Source organism: Aythya ferina (assembly GCF_964211825.1).
Source record: "Aythya ferina genome assembly, chromosome: 11".
NCBI classification, from domain to species: Eukaryota; Metazoa; Chordata; class Aves; order Anseriformes; family Anatidae; genus Aythya; species Aythya ferina.
The window spans coordinates 11,361,250-11,388,452 of record NC_140307.1 but is presented as its reverse complement, the minus strand read 5'-3'; the positions used below and the strand labels follow the sequence as shown (position 1 = coordinate 11,388,452).

The following is a 27,203-nucleotide window of genomic DNA, read 5'->3' as shown; positions in this document are numbered from 1 at the left end:
CGTCAGGGTAAGGCATCGAGAGAACTCGGCAGAGGATGGCTGAGGGACACCCAGAAGGGATCCTGGCCAAGAAGCGAGGCTTTGCCATGCCGATGCCGCACTGCCGCGTGCCTGCTTCGAGGAAGCACGGAGAGCCAGCCCAGGGGCTCCCTGCTCAGGATGATCTCCTGCCCCCTCAGCCTGCTTCTGCCCAGCAAGGGGAACCAAACCTTCCGTGAGTGCCGCTACACGAGCTCCAAGCTGCGCAGGGTATCGTTTAAGAGCGGGTAATGAGATCCAGTCTCGCCCTTTCCTCCCTTCATACTCTCCAGGGAATTCAGGGACCGGGGTGAGCCAGGCCCAAGTTTACAAGTGAAGGCCCTCAAGCGAACAGTCCCAGCCTGGTCAGGTGTCACGCGTGAAAAGAAAGCACAAGGAACCTATAGGAACCTATTCACAACCTCCCCAAAGGCTGCTCGAGTTCACCCAGAGCCCTGCCACGTCCACGATAACCCTCGAGCAACCTCGGCCTCCTCGAGCTGTGAACGCTGCAGCAGGATGCGAGGTTTTACGCCTGCACAAAGTGCCCCCAGCCCTTTGCTAGCTGTGGGTTTGGCTCGAAAGCGGTGCATGAGAACCGTGGCTTCCTCTGCAGGGCGGGAGCTCGCAGAGGGGGCGTGAAGGCTGTTGCAGTCAAACCCACCTGACCGTCTGGAGATGGAATCAGTATTAAGGCAGTGAAGCATTCCCACCTCTGCTGGGGAAGCTTTGCTCCTGCTAATGTTGTCTCGCAGAAGGTGCGTGTTCACAACCACCCTACCAGAGGGGTTGGAGAAGGCTGCCCGGTTACGCACCGAGAGATGCCTGCGCTTTGGGAAGCAGCGGGTTCCCAGGTACCTTAATCCTGACCTGCCCCTTTGGCCAGAGCGACCTCCTCCAGCTCAGCAAAGCTGACACCGCTCCCTCCTGCGGCGGCCTTTCCTCTCCAGGCTGCTCGGGTCAGGCACGGCGTAGGAAACCATGGTAGGGACATTCACTGGCAGCTAGAAAGGGTGACTGAAAATTCAAGTAATGCTCTCCTCAGCGCACGGCCCAAGGCGGGCTTCGAGAGCCCCAAACTGGCACGAGGGTTGTGCGGATGCTGTCAACATCCCCACCTGTGGGCATTCTCTGCACCCCACCGCCTTCCCAGCTGAATGTCTGTCTGCGCTGGCACCACTTGTCCACGCAGAAATCCACAGATACAATGTGCATCTGTAATGCTAAAAATAATAAAAAGTGCAACAACGTCAGTTTCTTTAAAACAATCCACATTGCTCTGTTACCGTCAGAGGAGGGAGGTGTCGAGGGGAGCCAGAAAACCTAACTGGAACAGTAGATTGCAAATTTCTCACAGCTTGCACATTACAGTGTAACTGTTCCCAAGGAGCCTAAAAGGGAACCTGTGTCTTACTGCTGCAGCAGTCAGGCCCTTCTCCCACGCAACTCTCTCGCCCAGACTGCATCCTCCTGCCCTCTCGAGAGCCAATCGAGCCGACAGTATTTCTTTTCTTAATTAAGGAGGGAGGAGGACCGAGGAGCCGAGAGCGCAGGGGAGGGAGGGGAGTAAAGTGAGCAGGAACTAAGCACAGTCCTCAGGTTTGCATGAACGATGCCTTCGCCGTAAACAACGGGAAGGAGGGTCAGCCAGCCAGCCCCCCTCCCAGGGCGACCAAGACCTGAGCCAGCCACAGTCCTGGTCCCAAAAGGAGCTTCAGGCTTGGAGTGAACGAGGGAGACCATTCAGCAGATCCACCCCAGAGTGGTTTGTTTTGGAACGTTTTCTTCTCTTTTTGGTTTAAAATGTCACTTTTTTTTTTTTTTTCTTCTCTCTTCCTCCTATGCCTCCTCCTCCCCCCTAAAGAGAAGCCCCTTCCAGTTAGACAGGGCAGGAGCCGCAGGTGCAGGTGGCGTTCCTGCAAGGCCCGGGAGGCACCGGTCACTTGTGACGCTGCGCTGTCTTCTTCCGTTTCCTCTTGAAGAAGCAGCAGCACCTGGGGCACAAAGGAGAAGGACAGTCAGCCCCACGCACGTCTCCCCGGCCACCCCCGCTCGCTGACATGCAACAGCTCCGCGCGCCCAGCCCTGCCCGTGAGGTGGGCAGCAGCTCGCGGGTGGACGGCCCACCTGCGCCTGGGCAAACGCCCGCGGCTGAACGCTGCGGGTCCTGGTCCTGCTGTGCACGGGCAACAGCGGGGCACAGCCCCCTGAGAGCCCCGAGGCAGGGCTGGCATCCTCTAGAGGCTCAGCTGGGGCAGGAACAAGAGGAGCCAGACGGGGAAGCAGTGAAACAAGGATCCAGAAACTCCGCTCCCTCTTGGCCAGAGGGCCAGTGAGCCTTGGCTGCTCTCTGAGACACACGGGTTCAACACCACCCACTAAAAAGACAAGTTCCAAAGAGATCTTGGATCGGGGACCAGGTTTCTTTGCTGAACCTTTCACAATAACCAGAGCTTCCACCTTTGTAAAGCGTTATTCAGTGCAGGCGTGTGGAACACCTGCTTCTTCCCTCCTCCAGCGCGAGGGAGATGCACAGTGCCCGGGGGTTAGGAGAAGCAAAGGATGGAGAGTGGAGGCTGAGGTGGTGAGAAAAACATTCAGCGCAGCTGAACCTCGAGCAGTGGTGGTTTCACTTATGGGAGAATACTGAAAGCAGTCGCCCAGGTTTTCTAGTCCTGCTGGCTTCCTACCGAATGATTTGGCATTTAAGGCGTTTGTCTTCCTAACCTTGGTCTGCTGCCAGGAACCCTCTGCACAGAAGAAACGTGTTCATTCTGTGCACGTTTTTGCTCCTGAGCTATGTATCTTTCTCTTCCTGCCATTACAGCCATCTCCGGAGAAGCCCGGGTGAAGCTGAAAGCCCCCTTTGCCAGGCTGGTGCAAGGGACATGGCGCTGAGCAGCAAGAGCAGATGTGAGTATGCAACAACCATTTTTTCCTATGAGCATCTTTTACCAACAGCCAGACCGAAAGTGTTCAAAAACCCTGCAACAACGTCTCCAAATTACTTTCAGCTGGGTCCATCACAGCTCTGCAAAGCCGGCACTAAGCTTCTGTCCCCTCGGCACTAGAGGAATAGATTCTCACCTTCACCCAGAGTGTGCTTGCCCCCGGAAGCACGAGCCTTACCTCGGGGTGCACAAGCAGTGGTGCCCACCACCACCACCACAGCACAGACCATCTGCTGGGGAGGCTGAAATCCCCGGCAACATTCAGAGCTCAAAGCCGCAGCTGTAGGAGGGCGACCTCCCATCACACTCCTGCATGGACTGAGAGCCGGGGGCAGTTTAATGTCCATGATTTGGCTTTAGGTTTCTTTTAGGCACCCCTCACAGGTCCAGCTTGGAGGTGAGCCGAGAATAAACGTGACACACTTGTCCTTCCAGGAACGCTGTCCCAGAGCGACCTGTCAAATGTGATCACTCCATCACTACTCCCTGGTCTGATGCTTGCAGCGTGCTGCCTGAAGCTTTATGCTCCTGCACACTACTGGCACTGTCCCCCCCTGCTCCAGGACTGGGCATATATTTTATTGTCCCAGCCCACCTGCCACCCTCTCTAGTTGTCCTGTCACAGTATTTCTCTCCCACAGCAACCACCTTCCTTCATGGTTTGGGCAATGGTCAGTAGGGAGGAGGATTGTTACGGGGAGAGGTGATGGAAATGCACGAGTTATGATCTGACATGCAGCTGGGAAGGGAAGAGGGCTGAGCAGCGCGTGTTTCCTTGGGCACTGTTCGAAGGGAGCTGGCTGACTTTTGGCTGTTTTTCTTTGAGACTGTCTTTTTAGGCTGTTACTCAGCGGTCCAGGGAAGGGTTCAGGAAAGGAAGTCCTGGCAGTTCAGACAGGCAGAGGCAGAACACCAAAACAAAAGAATAAGGCAGGCCGACAGTTACAGAACGTGATCTCTGTGCATGCAGACAATGCCCAAGAGAACAGCCCCAGACTATGACATACAGAGAAGCCAGAGATGCCAGAGGTATCGGAGGCAATGCCTATGGAGAGCAGGGCAGAGGCGGGTCAGTCTCTCATCAAACAAGGACATTCCTCACCACACAGCGGCGTCACCACCTCACTCTGCAGCAATTCCCACCCACCAGCACCCCAGGGTGCTGCCTGGGCCTAAAATGCCTCCAGCTTCAGCTCAGAACCTTGTGTCCCCGCTCACCTCCACGGGTCTCTTTGAGGCTGGGATTACAGCTTGGAGAGCCTGATAAACTGCACCTATACCTGAGCTGGGCTTGGACTGACGTTAACCCCAAACCCTCTGCGGACAGTTGACCCGAGCTCTCATCTGCAGGGCTTTTTCCCCCCCGAGCTGTCAGCCTGCTTGGGAGGCAGCCGTTGCCCACCCACTCTCTCCAAGCAGTAGCTCCAGCTGGGTGTCTGTCACTAATGCCATGAATGGTTGTAATTTCTTTACACCCTCTCTAACGATGCCCTGGACTGTGTTTTTGCAGGAACCTCTCCTAGGAAGTGGCTGCTCCCCTTCCCTCCATACCCAGAGCAAGGCTTTCCCTTCGTAACCGTCTGTGTGAGGAATTCCTGCAAGATGCCTGGCAAGCCTGGTCCCGACTCTGCCCAGCTCCATTAGACATCATCTGCACACGGACGTAACAGTTTGGGGGAGATGGGAAGCCAAATAGGAGAGGATTAAAATCTGTCTTTTGCGTAGATCAATTCAAAGATCAGTCTGATTGCTTGGCCCAATGCGGCCTCTCAGACACAGCCCACACCCTCCCCAGGATTGCGTGTGGTTCTCAGCAGAGTCCTAAATCAAAACAGCCCTGGGTTGGCTTTGAGTTTGTGCCTTTTTATGGCTTGGTTGGTTGGATTTTGCCAACCCCAGTCTAGTCTGGTCCGCTCCCCCTTGCATGTGGACTGGAGAGAGGGACTCACCACAAGTTGAGCATTTTCAGGCAGCTACAGAGAGTGTAGAGAAAAAACACAGAAAGGAAGAAAGAGCAATTAGTTCACAGAGGTGGGATGAAAGCATGTCACTGCAGCCATGCAAACATGCAGTGCAGACTGGCAGACACACACCATGCCTGCCCACCGCCCGCCCCCAGCCCTCATACCACCTCTGCCCTTGCCACGGTGCCGCTGAGAATTGCCAAGTTTTGCAGGGTTTGGAGGCCTTGGGTAAACACTGCACGTTCTCCAGGAAGGCACAGGCCCCGTGAGGTTCTTTTCAGCGGCTGAGATCAAAGAGGGCTTCTGGGCCACCAGAAGAGGAGACTGCTCTGTCCCCTGCAGCTCCAACCGCAGGAAGGCCAGAGCGTGGATGGCCGTGTGTGACCATCAGTGAGATGGTTTCAGTGAACCCCAGGGCTGGGATTGGCAGCTCGTCCCCACAGTACCCCCACGCAGCACTGCACAGCTCCTCTGCCTGCCGGGAGTGCCAGGGTCCTTCCCTTTCTAGCATTGCACCTCGCCTCGAAACACAGAGCCCGAACTCCATCTAGTTCTAACTCTTTTTGGCCCGCTTTATAGCAAAGCGGTTGTTTTGAGTCTAAAAAATCCAAGGGGATTTATGATCACAGATGCAAGGAGAGATGAAGGCAGCCCTCCTCGTGGTAAGAGGAATGAAGCACTTGGGAATTTGCACCCTAGGGAATTATGACAGGAGTCCCCCAGACCTGTTGGTGCAGAGCAGCCTGTGCTCTGCTGCACAGTAACCTGTTAAACCCTCCAAAACCAATTCTGAACCACCCAGGCAGGGCCTGGAAAGGGACAGAACAAATCACAAGACACAGCTTGGGCAACACAGCCCTTGCACGCTTCTTTTCATCCGTCTTGACGCTTCTCTGGTGGCGATTTGCCCCGTCCTTCTCAGGAGCAGCCCCAAGCCCAGGAGGCCCCAGTTCAGTCATCGTGACCAAGACACGGCCTGTGACACTGAGCCTGCCTTCCCTGCAGGCCATGCTACCCAAATTTAAGAGGCACTTTTTTATTTTCCACTCTACAAGTCGCACCTCAAGACCTCCCCCTCCCCGCCACGCTTTAGGAGGAACCTGTACCAGACCCACGGCTCGCTCCTTTGGCTGGGAGGAGGAGAAAGAATATTCATTGCTCGGACAGCTCGCTGCCAGGATCCCGCCAGGCTGGCAACCAGCAAGGAACAGCACACGGGAGTGCTTCCCGAGGGACAGAGGAACAGACAGCAAAAGACCTTCAGCACAACAGTGATAAGGTGGGAAAGCAGGCCTGGGCCTGACAGATTCCTAGGGACGGTTTCCATCAACACACCCTTTCTCACAGCTGCCAGCTTTCCTTCCTACGCTCCCACGAGTCATTCCTGACAAAAGTGTCCACAAAGGCTGAGACAAGTGGCTGAGACAAGCAGCACCAACACCACCAAGTCAGATCACAACCAGGCCTGCTTACCCCTCGTACTGGGAAGCTGGGATTACACCGTGACCCTGCTGTGGTCCTGCTCTAGCTCAGAGGCACCACGAAGGTCTCGTGTTGAGGATCATGCAAAAGGTGATATTGATGGTGCCAGATGGAGGCCAGAAGGGTCAAAGCAGCAACTTTGTATATCAGTTCTCACTCTTTGCCACAAGCTCTGGAGAGGTCTGCTCAGAGTGAGCACAGGGTTCCCCATGAGCAGAAGGGCTGCTACTGTATTCTCTCTCAGCTTCTGGAGAACTGGACCAAGAGAATTCAGAGGAAAAAAAAATCAAGTCCCTACAAGAATTACTTTAGGACCATTATGGATACCTGGCATCCACTTCTTGTGGATGGGAGCCAGAAATAAAGTGTTAACTTTCAGACCAACAATTCCTTCACTGAGCTGTGTTCAAGCTACTCCTACGCTCTCAGCATGAGCGTACAGTGAGTTCTCCTTTTGGAACAGGGGATGCTCACCGGGATTCCTGAAATAATTCATATTACCTTGGTATTTCTGCTACTGTCTATTTTGCAACACATGCTCTGAGTAAGAGTTACGTTCTCCAGCCACGACAAGTGTAAAAAGAAGCAGCAGCAGCAGCACCGAAGGCACCATGCACAAAAGCAGCAATATGCAGGAAAAGGTCATGGGACACGAGCATCGAGTACTTCACCACGGGTAAATATCCCCACTCGTTTCACAGGAGGAGGATAAATGACCACACCAGTGGAAAGCCTGTTTGTAAAGCGAACGTACTTAGCTTCCTCCACCACTTCCACCTCTGCCTGCGCCGTTATGGGTGCATTGGAGTGTGCCCCCGTCGGGTCGTCCACGTTCAGCTCCCCGTTGGTCGAGCTAACCACCTGCAAGACAAACAAAACGCCCCGTTAAAGCCCCTGGACACAGCACGTGGCACGTGGCGTGTCTCCACTTGCCTCAACAAGGGATGCTGTAGGAATGGGAAGTCTGCAAAATTTCTGTTCCTGTCTCCCAGCACCCTCTTAGCAGGCTGTGGGATTCCTGGGATGCCGTGAAATCATGTGCTGTGTTTCCAGCAGCCGTTTGGAGAGAATAATCTGACTCGTGAGAGCAGAACGCCAGGCAGGGGACTTTGTTCACTAGTACACACTTGTGCTGTGCCCAGCACAGGCCTGAACGTCTGTGGGAGGTTAAACTACAATTTGGGGTCTTTTAAAGAAAAATTGGTGTGAAGACTAATCGACAGCCTCATACGCACACAGAAACTGCACTGTGCTGACTGCATTCTCCTGACGCCTTTAGAGGTGAGTGACTCAGTCCTGTCACCAGCCACTAGTGTGGGATAAACTCACTCCAGAGCCCCCAGATCTCACTCCTTACACTGCCAGATTCTGGAATTACCTCCTTGCCCAAAACCTATTTGTATGATCTCCTTCTGCTTCAGTTTGCATTATGGCTGACTTCAACGTGTCCATTACAGGGATAACTATCCAGATCCCCAGCTGTCAGCAGCTGGTCCTCTGCCAGGAGAACACGTAATTTTCTGGACAATTCATGATTGCTCTATTGCAGGTGGCAGTGCCACTAAGCACCAGAGATGAAGGGAAAGAAGCCAGATCTATAAAGATGTCTCTTCATGATTAAGTGCATCTGCACATTTGTTTTGAATACTCAAGTCCTACCAGCAGTTGCTGTTTCTGCAGATCAAGTCCCATGCCCAGTCTCTGCACCAAGGGAAGTCAGGACCAAGCTCATTGGGTTTTCAGAGCTCTCCTCTCAAGAGAGCCCCTCAGCTTCTCTTCATGCCCCCTTCCCAGACCCATCACAGTGTAGGCCCACCCAGGCTCTCCAGGCCCTCACACTTCCCACACAACTTTGATAAACACGAGCAGTTAATTGTGCTGTTCCCAGTGACCTTCCTACACTTTCTTCAGCTACTTCTCATTAAATTTCAATTTACAAAAGTCTCTGTTTTTCTTCCTCCTTTTTTTTAACGTGCTGCCACTCCATTCTGATGTGGCAAATTCAACCGTTCCCATAACGAAAACAGCCTCCTGAAACTCCTGACTTCCCAGGGGCTCAGCATTAGCTGGGGCATCTGTTGAGGAACAATTTGAGCATCCATCACGCTGCAGGCAGAGCAGCCATTCACAGCAGAAGACATCCCATTCTCGGCTGCAGTTAAGCAGAATTTTAATGCTCACAGTAGCACACACGCTTGTAAGCTGCCCAGGCAGGCGACCCTCATGGTCAAATTCAGACTAGGGCTGCCTTATTGCTGTAGTTTCTCTGGCAGGGCATTGTTTGTGGGGAGCTGAAGCTCATGCTGACGTTGCACAAGTAAACTGTTCCCCTTATGTAAAGCAATGCCAATACAGACACCCACTCCATAGTTCCTGAGGGCTGAATTCTCCCATTTACTGTCTGCTCTCATCCGAGATGAGAGCTATACATACATGGGTTCCTCCTTATCTCTGAATTTCTCAGCCTTTGGCTTTTCCCAAGCATGTGGTCTCATACTGGTGTAACAGTAGTCTCAAGACATATTCAGGAAGAGTACACAACAAACTAGACAGTTGTAAGACACAGACACTGCTCCAGAAGTAAGTCCTCCCGTCTCCTCAGCTCAGCCCTGTCCCACACCAGGCTCCACTTCCCCTTTCACCAGAGCCAATTTTCAAACTCACACTAGAGTTGTGTCTGGCACTGGAGCCAGCTCTTACAGGCAAACCTCTGCCAAGGACTTCACCTCGCCAGCAATATTAGACAGCTCTTGTTTGCTTGAATGAGCCTTGCATCTTTTCTCCAGCATTTCCAGCCATCTTACCCTGGCAATACTGCAAGAATATTAGCCAGCCTGAGTGACAACCAGAGGCAGGCATATTTTCAGGATCACAAGCAGTCTTTTCAGGAATTTCTGAACTTAGCTGCAATGCACCTTTAATGCTGTCACTGTCACCCATCCTCTGCTCCTCCACCTTCTACATTGCCATCACCCAGCACTCACTGGTCCTAAACAGCTCTCAGAGGAAAAGCTTCATGGAAGCAGTAACAGCAGCTGTGTTGGACACCACAGCCTGCACCCCACAGAACGTGACTGCTATGAAACTGCCTTCCTGGCCCCGGTGCTGTAACTGCAATTCAAGGAGACTTCAGGGGATTTCACACAGATTCTCACAACAAGGCTGTGCAGATCACGGGGAGAAGGTACCTGTACTGATCCTCCATGCCGATCTGCAGCCAAATGAGATGTCAAGTACGAGGTATTCGTCTGCCGGCTTGGCTGGATCTCCCACTCTCCTCGACGATCTGATGACGCCTGCTCGCAAGTCCAGAAGCAGGAGAGAAACAGAAGAGAGGGCAACAGGTGAATGAGGTGAAGAAACGAAAGGGTGCTTGTTAGTGAGTTAGTAGTGCTTTGTTTTGTTTGTCTTTGCAAAAAGCAAGGCATTTAACATTCAGCTAGGCTAAAATTTCACTTTACCAAGTACACATCATTCCATACTTTAGCTGTCTCTATCCACTGCAGCAGTGGATTTCTTCTTCTCTAGGTAATAAATTATGAGAAAGCTCAGATCTACTCAGCAAGTTATTTCTTTACACGGCTTCATTTCCATGTGTTTCAGCATAGAAATAAACATGCTGACAATATGTTTGTCTGTGTCAGGTCATGCACCAGAGAACTGGACATGGCAGCAAGTTTGGATACACAAGCTTGACCTCGCTAAAATACACATTTTTTAAACTCAAATGTGCAACTTTAAATGAAGCCACGTTTATTTCACCAAAAGCCAGTTCCACACATTAATTCACCTGTACGATGCAGAAGGAAACATCCACCACACCTCCTTTACTGGAGTGAGGGTTGCTGTTTTCTTGTTTTTCTGCAGAAAACTACAGCAGCAAGAAACTTTCACTATCAGTTTCTTTTTTGTCCTCAGTAGATGCAAGGAAATTATTCAAATTGGATTTGTTTTATTAGAAGAACCCTTGTGCACATGCATGTGAAGCTGCTTAGAGGTTGTGTAGCACTGATGATACACATCCGTCGGTCACCTAGCACCAGTGTACCGCAGTGCAGCTAAAGCCAGGTGGCCAGCTGAAGGAACACATCTGCTTCCCAAGACCAGGAAGCACAGAACGAACAGGCAGATCTGTGTCAGGTCTCACGCCAACGGCAGAGGATGTAACAAGCATGAAGTTACTGATGGGACACATTTACAAGGTGTCTCCTTGGACAGCATATAAAAAGGTAAGCAAAGGTTTCAAAGCTGAAATACAAATTCAAAAGAAGAGAGGGCAGAGAAGCAGAGCCCCCACAGCACACACACACCTGGCAGAATGGATGCTGAACAGACATCATGGACCTGGCCAGCACAAATGAGCTTTAATCCAACTAGAGGGCAGGAAACAAGAGGCTCAAGCGAATAAACACCAAGTTATCAGCAGTGAAGCTGAACTGGCTACTCAAAGAGAAGTGCCCAGACTCTACCTTTCCCCAGCACTGCTGTGTGTTACTCCCTGCAGTTGCAGTAGAGAAAATAAGTCTGCTTGCACTTCATACAGCATGAGCCACCACTTCCTTTGCGAGTGACCTCTGAGTCCCCCTCTGAGCTTCTCATAGTGCATCTCCTCCATCCAAGCTGTCACCAAATCCAGTTCACAGGCAGTATTTCCCTAGAGGTGGCTTTGTCCAGGCTTGTCCTCGTAAATCTTTTTAAATGTTTGCCCCACCAGCCTGAGATGCTGCTTACACTTTTTGTACCTGGTAGCACTGAAAGGAGTTACTGGAGAAGCACCTTCCTTGGAATTCTTCTTTAGCTGCTGCAGATCACAAGACTATGAAGGACTGGAGAACTTAACTGCAGGTTTTAAGAACTAGTAGAAGACAAATCTTGAGTGCTGCTTCCTACAAAGCACTATACCACCAAGCTGCTTGGTCAGCCCAGGTGCTGAAGTTGTATCACCTATGTCAGCACGGGGAGGAGCACGCTTCTGCCTAGGAGCCCAGAAGCAGTTTCTAGGAAAGCCTTCAGAAACCACAAGAGCCAGAGTTTTGTCTTTTGGCTCTACACCCACGTATGTGGGTTCAAAACTGTTTTTGAAGTAGGGTTGAGCTGAGCAGCTCACAACGCAGCCCGAAGAATGGCACTGAAGAAGCGATGCCTGTGAATTGGAGAGCATCAAGTTCCTGTTGACACTCATCACCTTCCTACCAGCTACCAAATCGCGAGACATGACTGGCATCTAAAACAGACAGGGCAGGGCTCACCCATGTTTGATAGAGAGTAAATCTCTTCCTACAGGAAAAGGCTACAACAAGGAGACCACTCTCTCATCAGTGTCTTTACTGGGAAACCAAATATTATAAAGGAGAATCTGCTGTTAGTATACTTGGAAATAAAAATAAAGCAGTTAACTCTGGAGATCTAGGCAGTTACTTGACCCAAACCCATGTCTCCAATCCACTGCTCTAGAAATTTGGTTTTTCTCCTCCTTTTTACAGAAATAGTTTGCTCAACAGTTAAAAGGAATAACCCTTGGAAAAGAACTGTTTAAGTTTTGGCAAGGGGAAACTTATTTGCTGTGTATATCGGGAATGTAACATAATTCAGCATATCCTAAATAATGTCTAGGTGAAAACGATGACAGAAGGTGCCCACAGTACAGAATCCAGATAATTTGAGAAGCTCAGAAGAACAAGGGCCGAAGGTTGTCTGAATAGTATTTTAGGAATATGCCAGCTGTCTTTGTACTACACACTATAATTTGTGAACTAACATGCTTGAAAATGAAGCCAGGCGTCATTGTCTGTTAAAGGAAACAAGATGCCTCGTGTACACAACGTGAAAGTCTGTTGTCAAAGCGGACAACTAGAAACTGCCACCCAAAAAGGGGGTTAATGCATTAATCAGGCAATATATTAAAGCAGATTATTTTACTAGTGCTCTCATACCAGTCCACACTAATAAGCATGCATAAATCCAGTACTGCACACATGCTTCAAACAATCCAGCTTCCTACAAGCAACACTTCTAATGTGGGATGTTCATCCTGATTGTAGCTGATGGCTTTAGATGTATTCTAGTCTATATTAAGTGCTCTATCACTCAGAGCCCAGCTGCATGGAGCAAGGAAAGCCGAGCCCAGACAGGTTATTTCATCTCACACTCAATTCTGTGCACACAAACCCCAGCTCGCATGAGCTGCGTGGGCGCAGAGACCACAGACGAGGAGCTAGAACAGCACACAGCAGTTAGAGGAGCAGAGCGAGCCCAGAACCACTCACTGGGAGGTAAGAGCACCAATAGCTCTAGCTAGGAGCCAGCAGTTGGAGATCTACTGAACTTCTGATCAGCTCTGTTAATATAGAAAATCCAGACTCTCAACAACACCAAGAAAATATTACGACTAGAAAGAAAAAAAATGGGGAAATTCAGAAACTTGAAGTTCATCTGGACCACGATGCTAAGCCTCCCCACAGGACCCTACGCTGGCAGTCCTTTTTGCTGCCTTTTTGCTGCCTTTTTGCAACACCTGTGCCACGAACAGGACACCCCGAGCTGGATATAGCGCGTGTCCATGGGACATCTTATTACAGCTGCATGGTCCTTGGAAAGAGGGCAGCTGGGAGCAGGCTACCATAGCCACGACTGTTGGTCTGCTCCACAGTCCACGTGCTGTGAGTAAAAGCACCCAAAGGAATGTTCTTGGCCAGGCTGGTCAGGTAGTCTGACCACGCCGGACAGCTGAGATAAAGAGCTTACCCACAAACTATGACCCATTCCAAGTTGTACTCTGTATGGCTCACGGTCCTGAGGAGTTCCGCTGGCCGACAGAGTATTTCAGCAATCTGTTGCTTTGACAAAGTCTTGCTCAGACCACAGTCTTCCTAAATTAAGCAGGAAACGCACTTGCCACAAACAAAGCAAGAATCAGTCCCATCAACTTCTACTGGCACAGGGTTTCTGCTTCTCCAGACCAAGAGGAATTCAGAAAGATGCCAAACAACGCAGTCCTGCCAAAGCAGCGGTGAGTAACACACCTGATTGCGAAGGGCCTGCTGCGATGGTCGATCCCTATGGACGTGGCTGTCTCTTGTTACTGCAGACGTCCCAGAATCTACGTGAACCGATCCCACTGGAGTAGGCTGGAAAATAAAGCATTCATTAGGATGAAGCCAATGACTACAACACGTCTCTCAGCATGTGTGTACAAACCTAACTTGTCGGGATGGCTCCCATCATGCAAGGACAATGCAGGAAAACATCAAAATGCTGCCCAAATATACTGACAGCAACCAAGGATAATTACAGTAAGGGCTATGAAATCCCTTTGATTTGGTGGCTTGCTGGATATCAGCACCAAACATCTTACAGAAAACTGAATCAAAAAGACATAGCTGCATATCTGTACCAATGGCAGATCACTCCAAATGTGTCTCAAATAAGATTATTGTGACTGCAAATATCCAGGCTTATTTTCCTCATCTCATTGTCTTGCTCCTTTTAAAAACCACACTTGCATAGAAACAGGACGTGTTAAAATTAAAGCTTCATCTGCTCTGTTCTCACCAAAGTCGTAATCCCTGCTCACAACATCAAATCTCCATAGCAACCACTGCAGTTGTCAGCAACAGCCAGCTTGTCTTACAGGGGGCTTTTTATCAATTGCCTTTGTAATTAAACAAAAAATGAGGAGAAAAATCACGGAATGATTTCACAGAATGATTTCTTATTAAAATGAACCAGTTTGGGCACGGTAAACACTGGTAACGCTAAATATAGCTGGGACTGGAAATCACCGGCAATGGCACCAAGTTTAGCGCTGGAGGCATTTGATCTGGCACCAGTGACAATTAATTTACGGGCGCCTTTGCCATTGGCGGCGCACAGTGACTGTCTATCAGCAAGAAGGCTATCAGCAGCACGCCACAAAATACAAGCGACAGGCTGCACCACGGACACAAATCAGACAGGCAGCCAGCGGAAGAGCTTTAGACACTTTTATCAGATTTCCCCGTGACACATCTTTTGGCCAAGGTCTTCCTGAATACAAATGGCTTTTGACAATAGAAGAGGTGGATCAGGATCACTGTTGTGTTCCACCTGATGTCACAAAGCTGCTAAATGGAGCGTGGATACTCCCACGTTTCCTTGCCATGTGCTTTATTTAGAGCTGGCCCAGCCTCTGGAATGGGGTAAGCCCCAGGATCTTTTGAGATCAGAATGGGTTTGCTGTTTACTGTTTTATGAGTGTTTGTCAGAGCCCTGCCCAGCTCTGTACTCCCCTATGAGAACCCAAGCATTAGGGATATCTTCCATCATTCAGTGCTGAGGTAGCAAGTATGCTCTTCTGCTGTAAGATGGATGTCTTTAGATATCGACTACAAAGGTCTCCAATCCTGTGCTAGACCGGAGCAAATTAAGTCCAGTCCTGTTCACGGCCTCAAGTGCGAAAATCAGGTTTGAACAACCCACACCAGGGTAAACCCAAAGAGGTGGGAAGGGGCCTTCTGCCCCTTAGGGAAACGTAGGGCACCACAAGAACCCCCAAACACAACATCAGGGCTTCTCACTGTGTTCAGCCTGTGCTAGCTAGAGAAAAGATGTGAACGATTTGATCCTGAACTCGCTGGCACTAATTGGGATTATTCGGACAAACCAAGAGGCAGGTGGCTGGGAAGCAGCACCTGGAAGGCAAGGCCCTGCATTTTGCAGGACTGACTTACAATTGGCCTGCCGACCCAGTCATAGGCGTAGTCAAAGGTGTAGCCTTTCTTTTCAAACAGCTCCGTGAAGATGGTTCGTAAATAATCGTAGTCTGGTCTCTCAAAAAAGTCTAATCGCCGAACATAACGGAGGTACGTGGCCATCTCCTCTGTTAAAAAAGGGGAAAACAGAAGCAGCGTTAGTTGTGCTCACACATGGGCTCCATCACTTGCAAGCCTCTCAGCAGAGGCTACACGTGCATGCTGGAAATGTGCTTCACCATTAACTCCAGCAAGGCCTTGCCATGGCACTTGGCAAGGCAGTGCTCAAAGTTGGACCCATGACCAAATCCCCAGAGCTGAGAATTGTCCAGGCTCCACCAAATTCAGGTGAGCCCCATAGACTGATAGAAGCTGAGGATATCCAGCAGGTCTTTACCCAGTCTTTTATTGCTCAGTGAATCTCACTCAGCTCTCTAGAGCCCTCCTGCCCTGCCCAAAGTCTAATAATAATCCGTTTTTATTCTGAATCTTCTCAATGAGTGCCTATAAACCAAGGGCTGTGATGCAGCATTGAGCATCAGGCTGTGAGAGGATTGTCTGGGCTACCAGTTCTAACCCTGGCCTTCCTTTAAAAAGCACTGTTTTTTGCAGTGGTCTGCAATGCAAATCAATTCAAATGCTCCTCAGACAAAGCTGGAAGTCCCACACTTGCTCCAGGGAGCTGCTGCTCTACCTTCAATCCGAGTGTCACAACAAGTTGCATTCTATACCTTTGTACAAAACAAACACTAAAACACACTGTACAATAAACGACGACTCAGTGAGCCTGCCAACAGGATGCTCACACATACGCCTGCTCACACAGACATAAAATAGCCACAGCGATTTCATCTGAATGCTCAGCAACCAGCTGGGGAAGGAAAGCAGGAGATGCTGGTGTGCACCCTGGAGCACCCCTGAGCTCCAGCAGCAACGAGGCTTTTTCTGCCCAGATATCATCCCATCTCCTAAGCTGGCCACCTAAAATTTTAGCAGCTGTAAATCCTTTCATTTGGAAAAGGATTAACTCAGTAGATCGAACGCAGTCACTTGAGAGAAGGACAGTAACGAGGTCCTCTTGGGGAAGGAAGCCAAAAAGAAAAGAAGCAACCTGAGGCATTGTCTGGCCTCCTCAATGAGAAGAGTTATGTTCATTACAAGCCGCAGCCACAAGCTCACAGGATGTGCTAATTTCTAGCAGCAGCTCCAGTTGTTTGCCTGCTTGAGGGACGACGATGTAACAGACGCACACCACCAGCATACTTTATTGAACAAGGTATGGCCACCTCCAGCTGCACTGCAGGGATCCCATCAGGGCTTTACCTGGAAAGTTCTCACAGAGAACTTCAACCGGAGTGTTTCTCTTTGTGTCCCCAATCTTCTGATACCTCTCTTTTAAGGTGTCAGCCTGTAGCGCACAAAGACAAAACAGTTGTGGAGAAAGAGTTCAACCATGTGATAAACGACATGCTGTATGGGAAGAACAACAAAATATTTAATATCGAGCCTCCGTGGTATCAGACAATGTTACTTGTAGCTGAACTGCATCCTAGACTACACTACCAGGAATACCGCTGTAATTCTCCCTGTACATTTTCCATCAGCAAAGAATATCCAGTGATGCTTTCAAAACAGCTCCAGTGCTTCGAAGAGAGTACATTGGTTAGTTTCTCACAGGGCTGATTTCTTACCAACCCAGTCCTGAAGACTGTACAGGGAAGCTTTCATGGGACAAGAAAACAAAGCTGAGTATATTTTGATAGCACATCAGGATCCTGACACTCCAGCAAAGAACAGACTGAGGCTTAGAGACATCTGCAATCACAACAGCTTCATAAGCAACTGTAAAAGTAGTTAAATTGTGACGATTTTGACACGTTGAGATTTTACTGAGCCACCACAAAGTCAAATCAGTTTATATCAGTCACAATTCTCCCAAGTCCCATGCTACTTCCACACCACCTGTCCTTTCACCCCCCAAAGTGCCTATCACTTAGCATTGATTAAACAGCTGGCTGTCGAGAAGAATGAAACAACCTTCAGTTATGGTTTCCCCACCTGAATCCCTCCTGAAGCAGAGCACTACTCCAGCTGGCACCCAAAAAACATGTTTTATTGCCTCCATTTCAAAAGATGCCAGTTAGACCTGCCAGCCACATAATTAGCATTGTAAGATGTCCTCTCAGGACTTTAGAATTGACGGCAGAGACCAAAAGATTAAGCAGAAGAAACTGAGAAGAGTGAAGGCACCGTATTCTAGATCAAGCTGGAGTTTGGGTGTGCTCTGGAGCTAAAGAAATGCAGGACTTCAAGAAGCAGTCTCAGCAGTAATCTGAGGAAATTTTGCAGAGCCTTGTCTAAACGTGGAATTATTTTTGAGTAATTTTCAGGATCAATTTAAAGCAGATAATTTCAACTGAACCAAAACCAAAACATATTATTAGAGTAACAAACTCAGAGTTACCACAGGAGGCGCACCTAATGTCAGAGAGATTCTGATTCCTTTCAGAAGCATTTTCATGCTTGAAGAACCCTCTTGTGCTTTTCTGAATCGTCTCTGACATTTGTGCACATGTCTGACAAAGCGAAGCTGAGGCTAACTCTGGATAGCTGGTGACAGAGCAGCTTAGCAGCTTCAATCATGCCACTGACCATAGCAGCACTCTGCTGAGAAGCCTGCGAGCCCAAAGGCTCATCTGCTTTTTCAAACCGTATTAACAGGCCTAACAGGAGTCACTGTCTTCACTAATAACTTCACCCTCTCCTAACCTGATCACATCCAGTCCCTTCCCTCACTCCAATTCCAAAGGTGAATGCAGCAGCTTCATCATCAGGAAGGTGACAGAATGATGCAACTACCAACACCCCACAGCCAGCGGACGACTTACGACTGCTTCATTCAGCTGCAGTTGCCGTAACTCAATTGCTTGCAACCTTCCACATGTACGTGATATTTCATAAACTTATAATCCAGAACTAAGCACCGAGTGTCCAGTGTCTCTGGAGGGAAGCCAAGCTCCATACTTTCACCAGAAAAAACGTCTTTTCAGGCTGAACTCCATCTGCACGTCTAAAACCATCAAATGGCTCCCATTATAAACACGATCGCAGATGCAGCTGGGGCATTGTGTGCCGTAACGGGAACTTCATAAACAACCATTGTGTTCCCGGGGCAGGTTCACATTACAGCTAAGCTGCTCCGACAGCTCGGCAGCCCTCTCATTACTGTCCCTGGCCCAGACGCTCATTTGCCTCTGCTGCATCTTCTCTCCAGAGCTGTACTGACCCAGTGAAGCTACAGAAACCCGATGTGATAGGAAACACGCTTCTGTCCTGGTACCTTCTGTAGGTAAAGCTAACGCCTTGTCGGCAGACAGACAGAGAGAACGGCTCTTCTGCTTGCATTCTGCAAACTTTCTCCTGCCAGATTCACATTTGGGCAGAAACCAAGTAAAGTTTTGAAGGGCAAAACCTAAAACTCAAACCTACCTTCAGTCCTTGCCAGGGCAGACTGCCTCGGAGGAAATACATAAACATATGGCCGAGGGCTTCCAAGTCGTCTCGACGACTTTGCTCTAAAAACAGAAGAGATGACAAATTATTGCTGCAGCTGCAGAAAGGGATCTGACCAGTAGCCGGACGTATTTCAGCAATATCACAGGGAAATTCGCTTGCTGTCTGCAGCTTGGAGTAAAAGTACCTGAAACCTTGTTACAGCAAACACAAAACACATGAACGTATCAGCTAAACAAGGGGAGGCAACACAACTGCGAGCCAGACTGCCCAAGGTGAGGCACAAAAGATGGGAGGTGGAGGTATTAATCGCAGAGGAATAAAGCAGTTCCCTAGTTGTTCTGAGGACTGCCAGTGCCCACGGTACAGCTGCGATGTTGTGCTGGGTTGTGTTATTTCCTCTGAACTACACAGAACAGGCAGGGGACACTTGCAGCCAGCTGCAGGGAACTACCGTGCTGCATAGTGCCAGCCCTCTCCCGACTGCTTCTGTAGCTCATCGCATCAGAGAGGATTAAAAATAGCTCCTTTTGGTACTGCTTTGCTTGTGAGACACTTGCTGCTGTTGCCATGCAGATGTTATGATTATAGATGAGGGGAAAAAAGAGGGGCCTCATGCCAAAGGAAAAGCATCCTTAAACGCCCCAAGCAGGCTGCCCTGGTGGCAGCGTGACCCTTCGGCTTGCTGGGTGAGTAAACAGCCCTGGTGCTCCTCAATGGCACGGGGACCCCAAAATCTGTCATCTGCTGTCTCTGGCTTCCCAGCACACTGCAGGAAAGCGTTTACAGGGAAGGTCAGAGCGCTGCAGTTCGGGCCCTTCTCCCAGGGAGCACCAGACTGGGGTTCACAGAGCTCGCAGAGGGCTTTGGTGCAACCTCCTCCCCTGCCAGCCTCCACCTGCAGGCAGATAACGCGTTCAGAACCCGCAGTACGGAGCAAATCGAGTCATGCAGCCCACACACCACAACAAGCTGCGCGTGAGCTGTCCCCGATGCTGCATAATCTGCAAGGGGAGAAAAAGGCAGCGCTTTGCACAGCACGACTCCACACAGCAGCAAATGTAACTCGCAAAACGGTCCGGAGGTGAGAAAGCTCAGCAGAAGGGAATCAGGATAATGGCTCCTGCATGTCACCCTGATACAGCTGTAAAAAGGAGGGGGAAAAAAAAGGGAGAGCTCGGTAATTTAGTGCAGTGATGCAGACAAACTTCTCAGGGAGATGGCTGAAAGCACTCGTCTTTCTGAAAAACTGTAATCAATCTGCTGCACTTTGCTCAGTCCTGAAACACAAAGGGGACAACTCCAGCACTCCTTCCCAATCCTCCCACCCGATGAAAGCAGGGGATGAGAAAACACATCAGCGTGCTGACGGCAAGGTCACTCGCCGGTAGGTGGTGGCAGTGCCGTGCCCTGCAGAAAATCCCACCCGCAGCCTCCGAGCCTGGCGAGCGGCCTGTTCCCACTGCAGCCTCTCACTTCCTCCATCCCTTCCTGAATCTCCGCTTGGTTTTCCGAAAATAGAAATTGGGCCCATCCCTTCTTACTGCCCAAAGAGAGAGCTCTCCAAGAGATCCAAAAGCCAGCAACGCCCTGATCTCCTAGCCAGGAGGCTGCTCAAGGAATATTCCACTATCTCACTACTCTCATGAATTTAAGTGAATATAAACATTTAATTTTTTTTTTTTTTTTGCCTTTCAGCCACAGAATTGTGATTTTCTAGTATGAAAGAGGGATGCAAGACAGTGAGGAGAAGAGATAGAAGACAGGTTTAAAATTAGTTAAGTCATTAAGGAAAACATTATGCATTTTCTCTAACCAATTATTAGGTCAGGGAACATTGAACTGTAGCACCTGAAACTGAAAGGTACCCGTGCAGGGCTGTGCTATAAAAATCTATTTGGTCATCATTCAGTGCAGCAATTACAACCCGCCTACTTGCCTTTTATCAGAGCAGGGTTGCTACCAGTTGTTTAGTTCCTAATAACAACTATAATTACAAGGCTTTCAGTTCCAACATTTTAGCTGTCTCAATGCCTCAGAAGAACCCCAAACTGTAAAACCTCACAGCTGTAAACAGCATCACCATGGTGCATGGTTTGCAAAGACCTCAAAGGGCACGACAGAGCTGTAAACCAAGCAACAATCAGAGCTCGACAGTACTCGGCATGGCAAACTCGCGCCGACCGCACAGACCTTTGCCAAGATGAGTGTTGATGGACATGTATCTTGCTGTTCCAGTTAAGCTCTTGTGTTCCCTGTAAGGTATGTGTTTTTTGGTTTCTGGATCTATGTACTCCTTCGCCAGTCCAAAGTCTATGATGTGAATGACGTGGTCTTTCTTATTGCCTTGCCGGCCAATAAGGAAGTTTTCTGGCTTGACATCTCGGTAGATGAGGTTCTTCGAATGCACGTATTCCATTCGAGATATCTGCAAAAGGAGGAGGCAAAAGTTATTCCCAAGCAGACCGGCTGTTATGTTCTCCCAGCTAACAGCACAGCAAGGTTTTGCTAGCCCATCACAAAGTCTCCTGAAAGTGCTTGGTGCTATCTGAGAACTCTGATATCCCACAAGAAACACAACAGATGGAGTACAGCAAGGCAGAAGTTACTGTTTGAGCTGGGTCACGTTAATTGGTGCAGAGCTGGAAAAAGAATTTGTCATCCCCTCCTTTCTCCAGCTACCACACTGTGCTCCCTGACTTGAACTGAAAAGAAATTGGACAGGCTCGTTCTGAAACGCTACTACCAGAACACCGTTCTTGGAAGGATTCCACAGAGAATTGCAGCAGCAGCCTCTTGGTATTGATTTTAAATATACTAAACCGGTTACCGAGAGCTCTTCCCTTGCCCACAGCCTTCCTTTGTTGCTCTGTGTCTTACCACCTTCCTCCCTCGACCCATATGTTGGCTTAGACACGCCAGATCCTCCACTGAGGGGGATTCTGGGCAGGTGGGAGCCTTGATGCTGACCAAAAATAATAATTCATCTCACCAGTTGTCAACCAGAAATAGCTGGAATATTTTGCAGCTTTTGACTAACTTTGTTCTGCCCCTGAAGACAAAGTAAACAGGCAGGTACCCCCAGCTCCAAGGGCTGAAGGGGCCATTCCCCCTCTCAGCACTCTCCTTATTCAGATGCTCACCATTAATAGCACTTCTGAAAAGAAATATGTTGCAGGTGATTTTAGAGTAGGTCTGCAAGCAGTCCTCTTCTGTGTTCCCAATTTATCAGATGATTCCAAGTGAAAATAATTAACAACTCACTTCCATTTATTCCGTGTTTATTTCCTCTTTAGGTTTTAATTGAAAAGATCTAAATCCCCTTTTAAGGCTACCTTGGTCCACAGCTGCCCCACACATACAAAATACATGGCAAAGCTCTCACAAACTCCAGATTTTGTATCAACGAGCACCAGTGCACAAAGATCACTGCCATGCCACTGTAGCAGCCTCAGGCGTGATGGCAGCAGACTCGGGGGCCTGCTCTGACTGCAAGCTGGAGTCAGCCAACAGCCCCCGACTGCTGGCTGTTTCTTGCTGAATCTGGACACATCCTCTGCTCTCAAACCCATCTCTCTCTTTTTCTTTCCTGATCTTGGATGCCTGCCTGGCTGAAGGCTCCCCGTGCCCGGATCTGACAGCCCAGGTGCCATTTCAGGTACCTACGTGTGTTTGCCAAGACAAAACAAATGAAGCTCTTTAATTCTGCAGGCAGTGAAATCAGAGCCTCGTCCCTGCAGGGCATGTGAGATTACTCTGTCCTGCTCCCAGAGGTTTATCAGACACCTTGTTTTTAAGGAAAAGTTGCAGCATTTTTACCATTTGCAAAGGAGTAACAGGCAGAAGGGGGCAGCTCTCCTAATAAAAACAAAGTTCTGCACAGGGAGGGCAGGTGACAGGAAAAAACTGACTGCAGGTGCCTCGGTCTTAAGAAAAAACCCAGGACTATTAAAAGGCTCTTCAAAGAAGGTAACAGCACGTGTTACAGTTCCCCTCCTCTCTCATTTTAAGCAGTGATTTATTTCAATGTACTGAGAAAATGGGTTCCACAGCTAAGAGCCATTATTTCTAATCAATTACAGGATGATGCAGAACAGAGCAGATGCTCTGCACTTCAGCCCTTCTTCACGCTTTGAATCACCTACATGACACACCAGCAGGTTAGAAGACAAAAAGGTATATAGGGAGGCAATTCAAATTAAGATGCAACCCTTAAAATGGGGACAAAGGGTATCCCAGCCTCTCCATACATAACAAGCTTTCAAGCGTGGCCTGACTACCTCATTTGATTTGCCTCTGCTACCGGAGAAGCCCAGTTGTTGAAACAGACAACAGCAATTACACAGCTGTGAAAAAAAGCCCTTTTTTTTTTTTTTATTTAATTGACAGCGAGTTGCTCTGGCCAGGACAACAATCTGGATGGCTGAGATGTCCGCTGAAACAATACACTCCAGCAGCGCTTAGAGATATTTATGTACCTGCCTTTTTTGCTCCCATCACACAGACACACATGCTGTCGGGTCTTTCATTGTCCTTTTTCTTTATTTCCATCTGCCTGGACACCTCCTGATGTGCTGCTGGAAAAACCACACGCAGCCAGGGATGGCTGAAAGAAGCTCTCCACGTCAGAAAGATGCTTCCTGAAGCAGCCTCAGTGCTTTATTTGCTGTGACAGGATGCGTGCCCTCCTTATGCCTGCCGGGGATGGGGAGCGGGTGCCAATCCGTGCTGCATCTCCCCTCCAGGCTTGCTGAGATCCGTGCCGTGCTGCTGCAGCAGCTGCTCCCCGGAGCGATTGCTCACGGCCTTGGCCCAGACACGGTGCAGCTGAAGAAGAGGAGGTCAGTGCAGGAGCTGAGGCTGGCGTGAGTTCCCAGTCCACAGGCAGGATGGAGCAGAGCCACGGTGCCCACTGGTGTGTGTTTGAGCTGTAGGCTCTAATATCCGCCTGTTTGTCCTTCCACATACAGACAGGCCTCTGCAAGGAGCTCAGACTAATGGTTGGAATTGCTTTTATGCTGAGAAACAGTGACTGTGAAGCAGCCTTAAAATCTGCTCCGTTATTTTAACAATCATGAGAACAGGCCGTGGCATTTTATCTTAGGGCAAAGGAATGGTAACAGTGTGGGGGAGATTCTGCTTGTGACTTACAGCAGGATTTCTGCATCCACAGCTGGCCGAGTTCCTCAGGGGTCCATCTCTGGAGCCACAAATACCCATTCCAGGTATCAGAGAACCCCCTGCGAGGGGAGAGCATCCCCTGGCACACAGCAGGACCCCTGCCCTGCAGCTGAGAAATGCAAGGATATTTGTGACATTTAACCAGATGCCAAATAAATCCATGCTTTTGTTTTCCTTTCTCATGTCAAGAAGAACTGTGATAAACCCTCTTAACCCAAAAAAGTAGCTGCTGATCATCTGATCTTGCTGTCAATCTTATCTGTACATCCTGATGATAAATCTCAGCCCTTCTGCAGATCACCTGCTTGAATACAGATCAGATCAGCAGAGATCAGAAATTCTTCATGTTTAATGAAGAATTAAAAGGAAAATCACCGGTCACTTTTCACCACCACTTGGTCTGGGTCGCAGCCAGAAGTACTTGCACCATGCCTGACACAAGGGGCCTCGTGCTCCTTGGCTCCGACAGCGAGCACGTACAGCAAGGTTGCAAATCACGTTATTCCTGACAAATTGAGCTGTCAATGCAGCATCACAGATGTTGGATGCAGCCAAGAGTGAAAAATCGAAGCCAGAGTAAAAAGTGCTCTTCCCTTCCCCAGCCCGATCACTGAGTCAGCTCCTCAAAGCTAAGATGACTTCTGCTTCACGGGCTGTAGGGACTGGCATCAGTGAGCCCATGTTTTTATTTCCATGTGTTATGTAGCTAAGGAATGTCAGCCACTCGATCTGTTCAGCTGCACCTGGAGGACGAGATTCCCTTTTGATACTCTGAACAGAGCAAAGTGAAGCATTGTGAATGCACAAGCTGCAGGAGTGACAGAGCTCCAAAACTTCCACTGGGGAAGGAAAAGCAGAGGAGGACTCCTTTGACACAGGTTTGCACTGAGATGTGTGAAGCAGTGAATTAGGCTAAGAAAAATTAGCTCGCTGAGCTGCTCCCACAGCTCCGAGCACAGCACACGCCTACCAGAAAAACACCCAAGCCTAGTGACAAACCTGAGGGCTGTGTCTCATCCCCGGCCGAGGCGGACTTCCCCACTGTGTCATCTGACCAGAAAATACTCCAAAGGGGTTCTCCTTTTTCTTTGAAGATTCATCATGAATCTTCATGAAGTTTAACTGCATGAAGTTTAACTGCATGAAGTTTAACAAGGCCAAGTGCCGGGTCCTGCACCTGGGGCGCAATAACCCCAAGCAGAGCTACAGGCTGGGAGAGGAATGGTTGGAAAGCTGCCAGGCAGAGAAGGACCTGGGAGTGATGGTGGACAGTCGGCTGAATATGAGCCAGCAGTGTGCTCAGGTGGCCAAGAAGGCCAACGGCATCCTGGCTTGTATTAGGAACAGCGTGACCAGCAGGGCTAGGGAGGTGATCGTCCCCCTGTACTCAGCTCTGGTGAGGCCGCACCTCGAGTACTGTGTTCAGTTTTGGGCCCCTCGCTACAAGAAGGACATCGAGGTGCTTGAGCGGGTGCAGAGAAGGGCGACGAAGCTGGTGAGGGGCCTGGAGAACAAGTCCTACGAGGAGCGGCTGAGGGAGCTGGGCTTGTTCAGCCTGGAGAAGAGGAGGCTCAGGGGTGACCTTATCGCTCTTTTTAGGTACCTCAAGGGAGGCTGTAGCGAGGTGGGGGTTGGCCTGTTCTCCCACGTGCCTGGTGACAGGACGAGGGGGAATGGGCTTAAGTTGAGCCAGGGGAGTTTTAGGCTAGATGTTAGGAAGAACTTCTTTACAGAAAGGGTTGTGAGGCATTGGAACAGGCTGCCCAGGGAAGTGGTGGAGTCACCATCCCTGGAAGTCTTCAAAAGACGCTTAGATGTAGAGCTTAGGGATATGGTTTAGTGGAGGGCTGTTAGCGTTAGGTTGGAGGTTGGACTCGATGACCTTGAGGTCTCTTCCAACCTAGAAATTCTGTGATTCTGTGATTCTGTGATCATCATCCAGGCTCTATCTCCCTCAGCAAGCAGAGTCTTCTTGACATGAAACCAAGTTCAAAATCTCCCTTAATCTCAAGCTACGCTCCTGAAAACCATCACCAGGTGTTTGTTTCTCCCAGAGGGTTTTCCTTCTCCTAAAATCTGTGGAGTTAAAGGGTTCTACCCAGCCCTGAGCTGCTGCTACCTGTCAAGCTAAGAACAGCCAAGCATGTGTGCTTATTTAAAAAACATCTTTTGTGTATGCCTCTGGTTAAAAATTGACCACTGGACACAGGAAAAGGAGATGGAGTGCCATCACACCGCATTCAAACTTCCTTCCTACCTTTAGCATCCAGCATAAGCACAGACAAGTCGGAGACGTGCTGTGCAAAGTGGTCAGGCTGCTGGGGGAGCATGGGGAGAAGGGAGCTGAAGGGGAGGTGGAAAGCAGCAGCTGGCTGCTGCCGGGCTGAGCCTGCCGCAGGGAGCACACGGACAGCAGAGGAGGGACTGGACCCCCCTGTGGTCATGGGGATGCAAGCGAGGGGAGAAAAAAACAGGGGAGAGAGGAGTGCACACTGTTATTATCCCACTAGCTCAGGGACAGCATGCTTTTAGTGCAGAAACCTGCTGTGAGCTAGCAAAGGGAAGAATGACACATGCTGCTGCTGCTCCACATGTGCAAAATTATCCACAGTACACCTCTCCTTCCTCCCCTCCAGAAGGGACCAAGCCCAAGGCAGGAGAGGAACTGCAAAGGCAGCTCCTGGCACTGGGGACATCTCTGGAGTGCTCCCAGAGGGGTCTCGCCAACCAGTAACACTGCTTTACCTCTGGGTGGTCTTCCTGGGCTAAAAACCAGTAATTTGATGGCATTTTGTCAAACTGGAACAGCACCTCTCTGTGAAGTCCCTCCCTCCCTGCAGCAGGGCAGGTGCTCTCTGCTCTCTGGGTGGTACCAGGCTGCTCACATCTTTGGAAATCTCCCTGGACATTCGGCTTTGTTAACGGCCATGTCAAATGCCAGAGGAGAGAAATGCTGCTGGTGCAGCACACTGAATTCTGGCAGTGAAGTTTTATGTCTCCTTGTGACTGAGATTAGAACAGCAGCAGCTTAAGCAGCCTTGGCTGGTCAAAAACAACAGCAAAACAATTTATGGAGGCAAAACCACTGAATGTGACATTCAACTCCTCTTCTTTTATGTCTCCTTCACAATGGAGTGTGACAGAGTGACTGTAATGATTTAGTGTAGGAACTGAGATAAATCCAAGACAATTTTCCCCAAAGCCTTGTGGTTGGAGCAAAGGGCTTTTGTTCCAGTCGAGCAGCAAGTGCCAACCCCTTCAGAAAACGCTTCAGGGCCAGCTGAGCCCTTGTCCCAGGAAACCTTCCAGGGAAGGAGATGGGGCACACCTGAAGATGCCAAACGTGTCTCCTTAATGCATCCACT

At 49.6% G+C, this 27,203-nt stretch overlaps 1 protein-coding gene across 3 annotated transcripts in view; it reads right to left on the bottom strand.

The window, feature by feature from the left end:
* Window positions 1-165: 165 nt before the first annotated feature.
* Window positions 166-27,203, bottom strand: part of CSNK1G1 (casein kinase 1 gamma 1) — a 111,386-nt gene continuing 84,348 nt past the window's right edge. For 2 of the 3 annotated variants that reach the window (XM_084532456.1, XM_084532455.1), the window contains 9 exons: window positions 20,851-21,085; window positions 18,634-18,719; window positions 16,468-16,552; window positions 15,124-15,272; window positions 13,438-13,542; window positions 9,604-9,711; window positions 7,170-7,276; window positions 4,919-4,942; window positions 166-2,012 (listed from right to left, as the gene is read on the bottom strand). In XM_084532456.1, the coding sequence (XP_084388582.1) occupies window positions 1,958-2,012; window positions 4,919-4,942; window positions 7,170-7,276; window positions 9,604-9,711; window positions 13,438-13,542; window positions 15,124-15,272; window positions 16,468-16,552; window positions 18,634-18,719; window positions 20,851-21,085 (954 nt within the window). In that variant the 3' untranslated portion in view covers window positions 166-1,957. The remainder of the gene's footprint in view (window positions 2,013-4,918; window positions 4,943-7,169; window positions 7,277-9,603; window positions 9,712-13,437; window positions 13,543-15,123; window positions 15,273-16,467; window positions 16,553-18,633; window positions 18,720-20,850; window positions 21,086-27,203) is intronic. The other variant, XM_084532457.1, reaches the window with a different exon arrangement.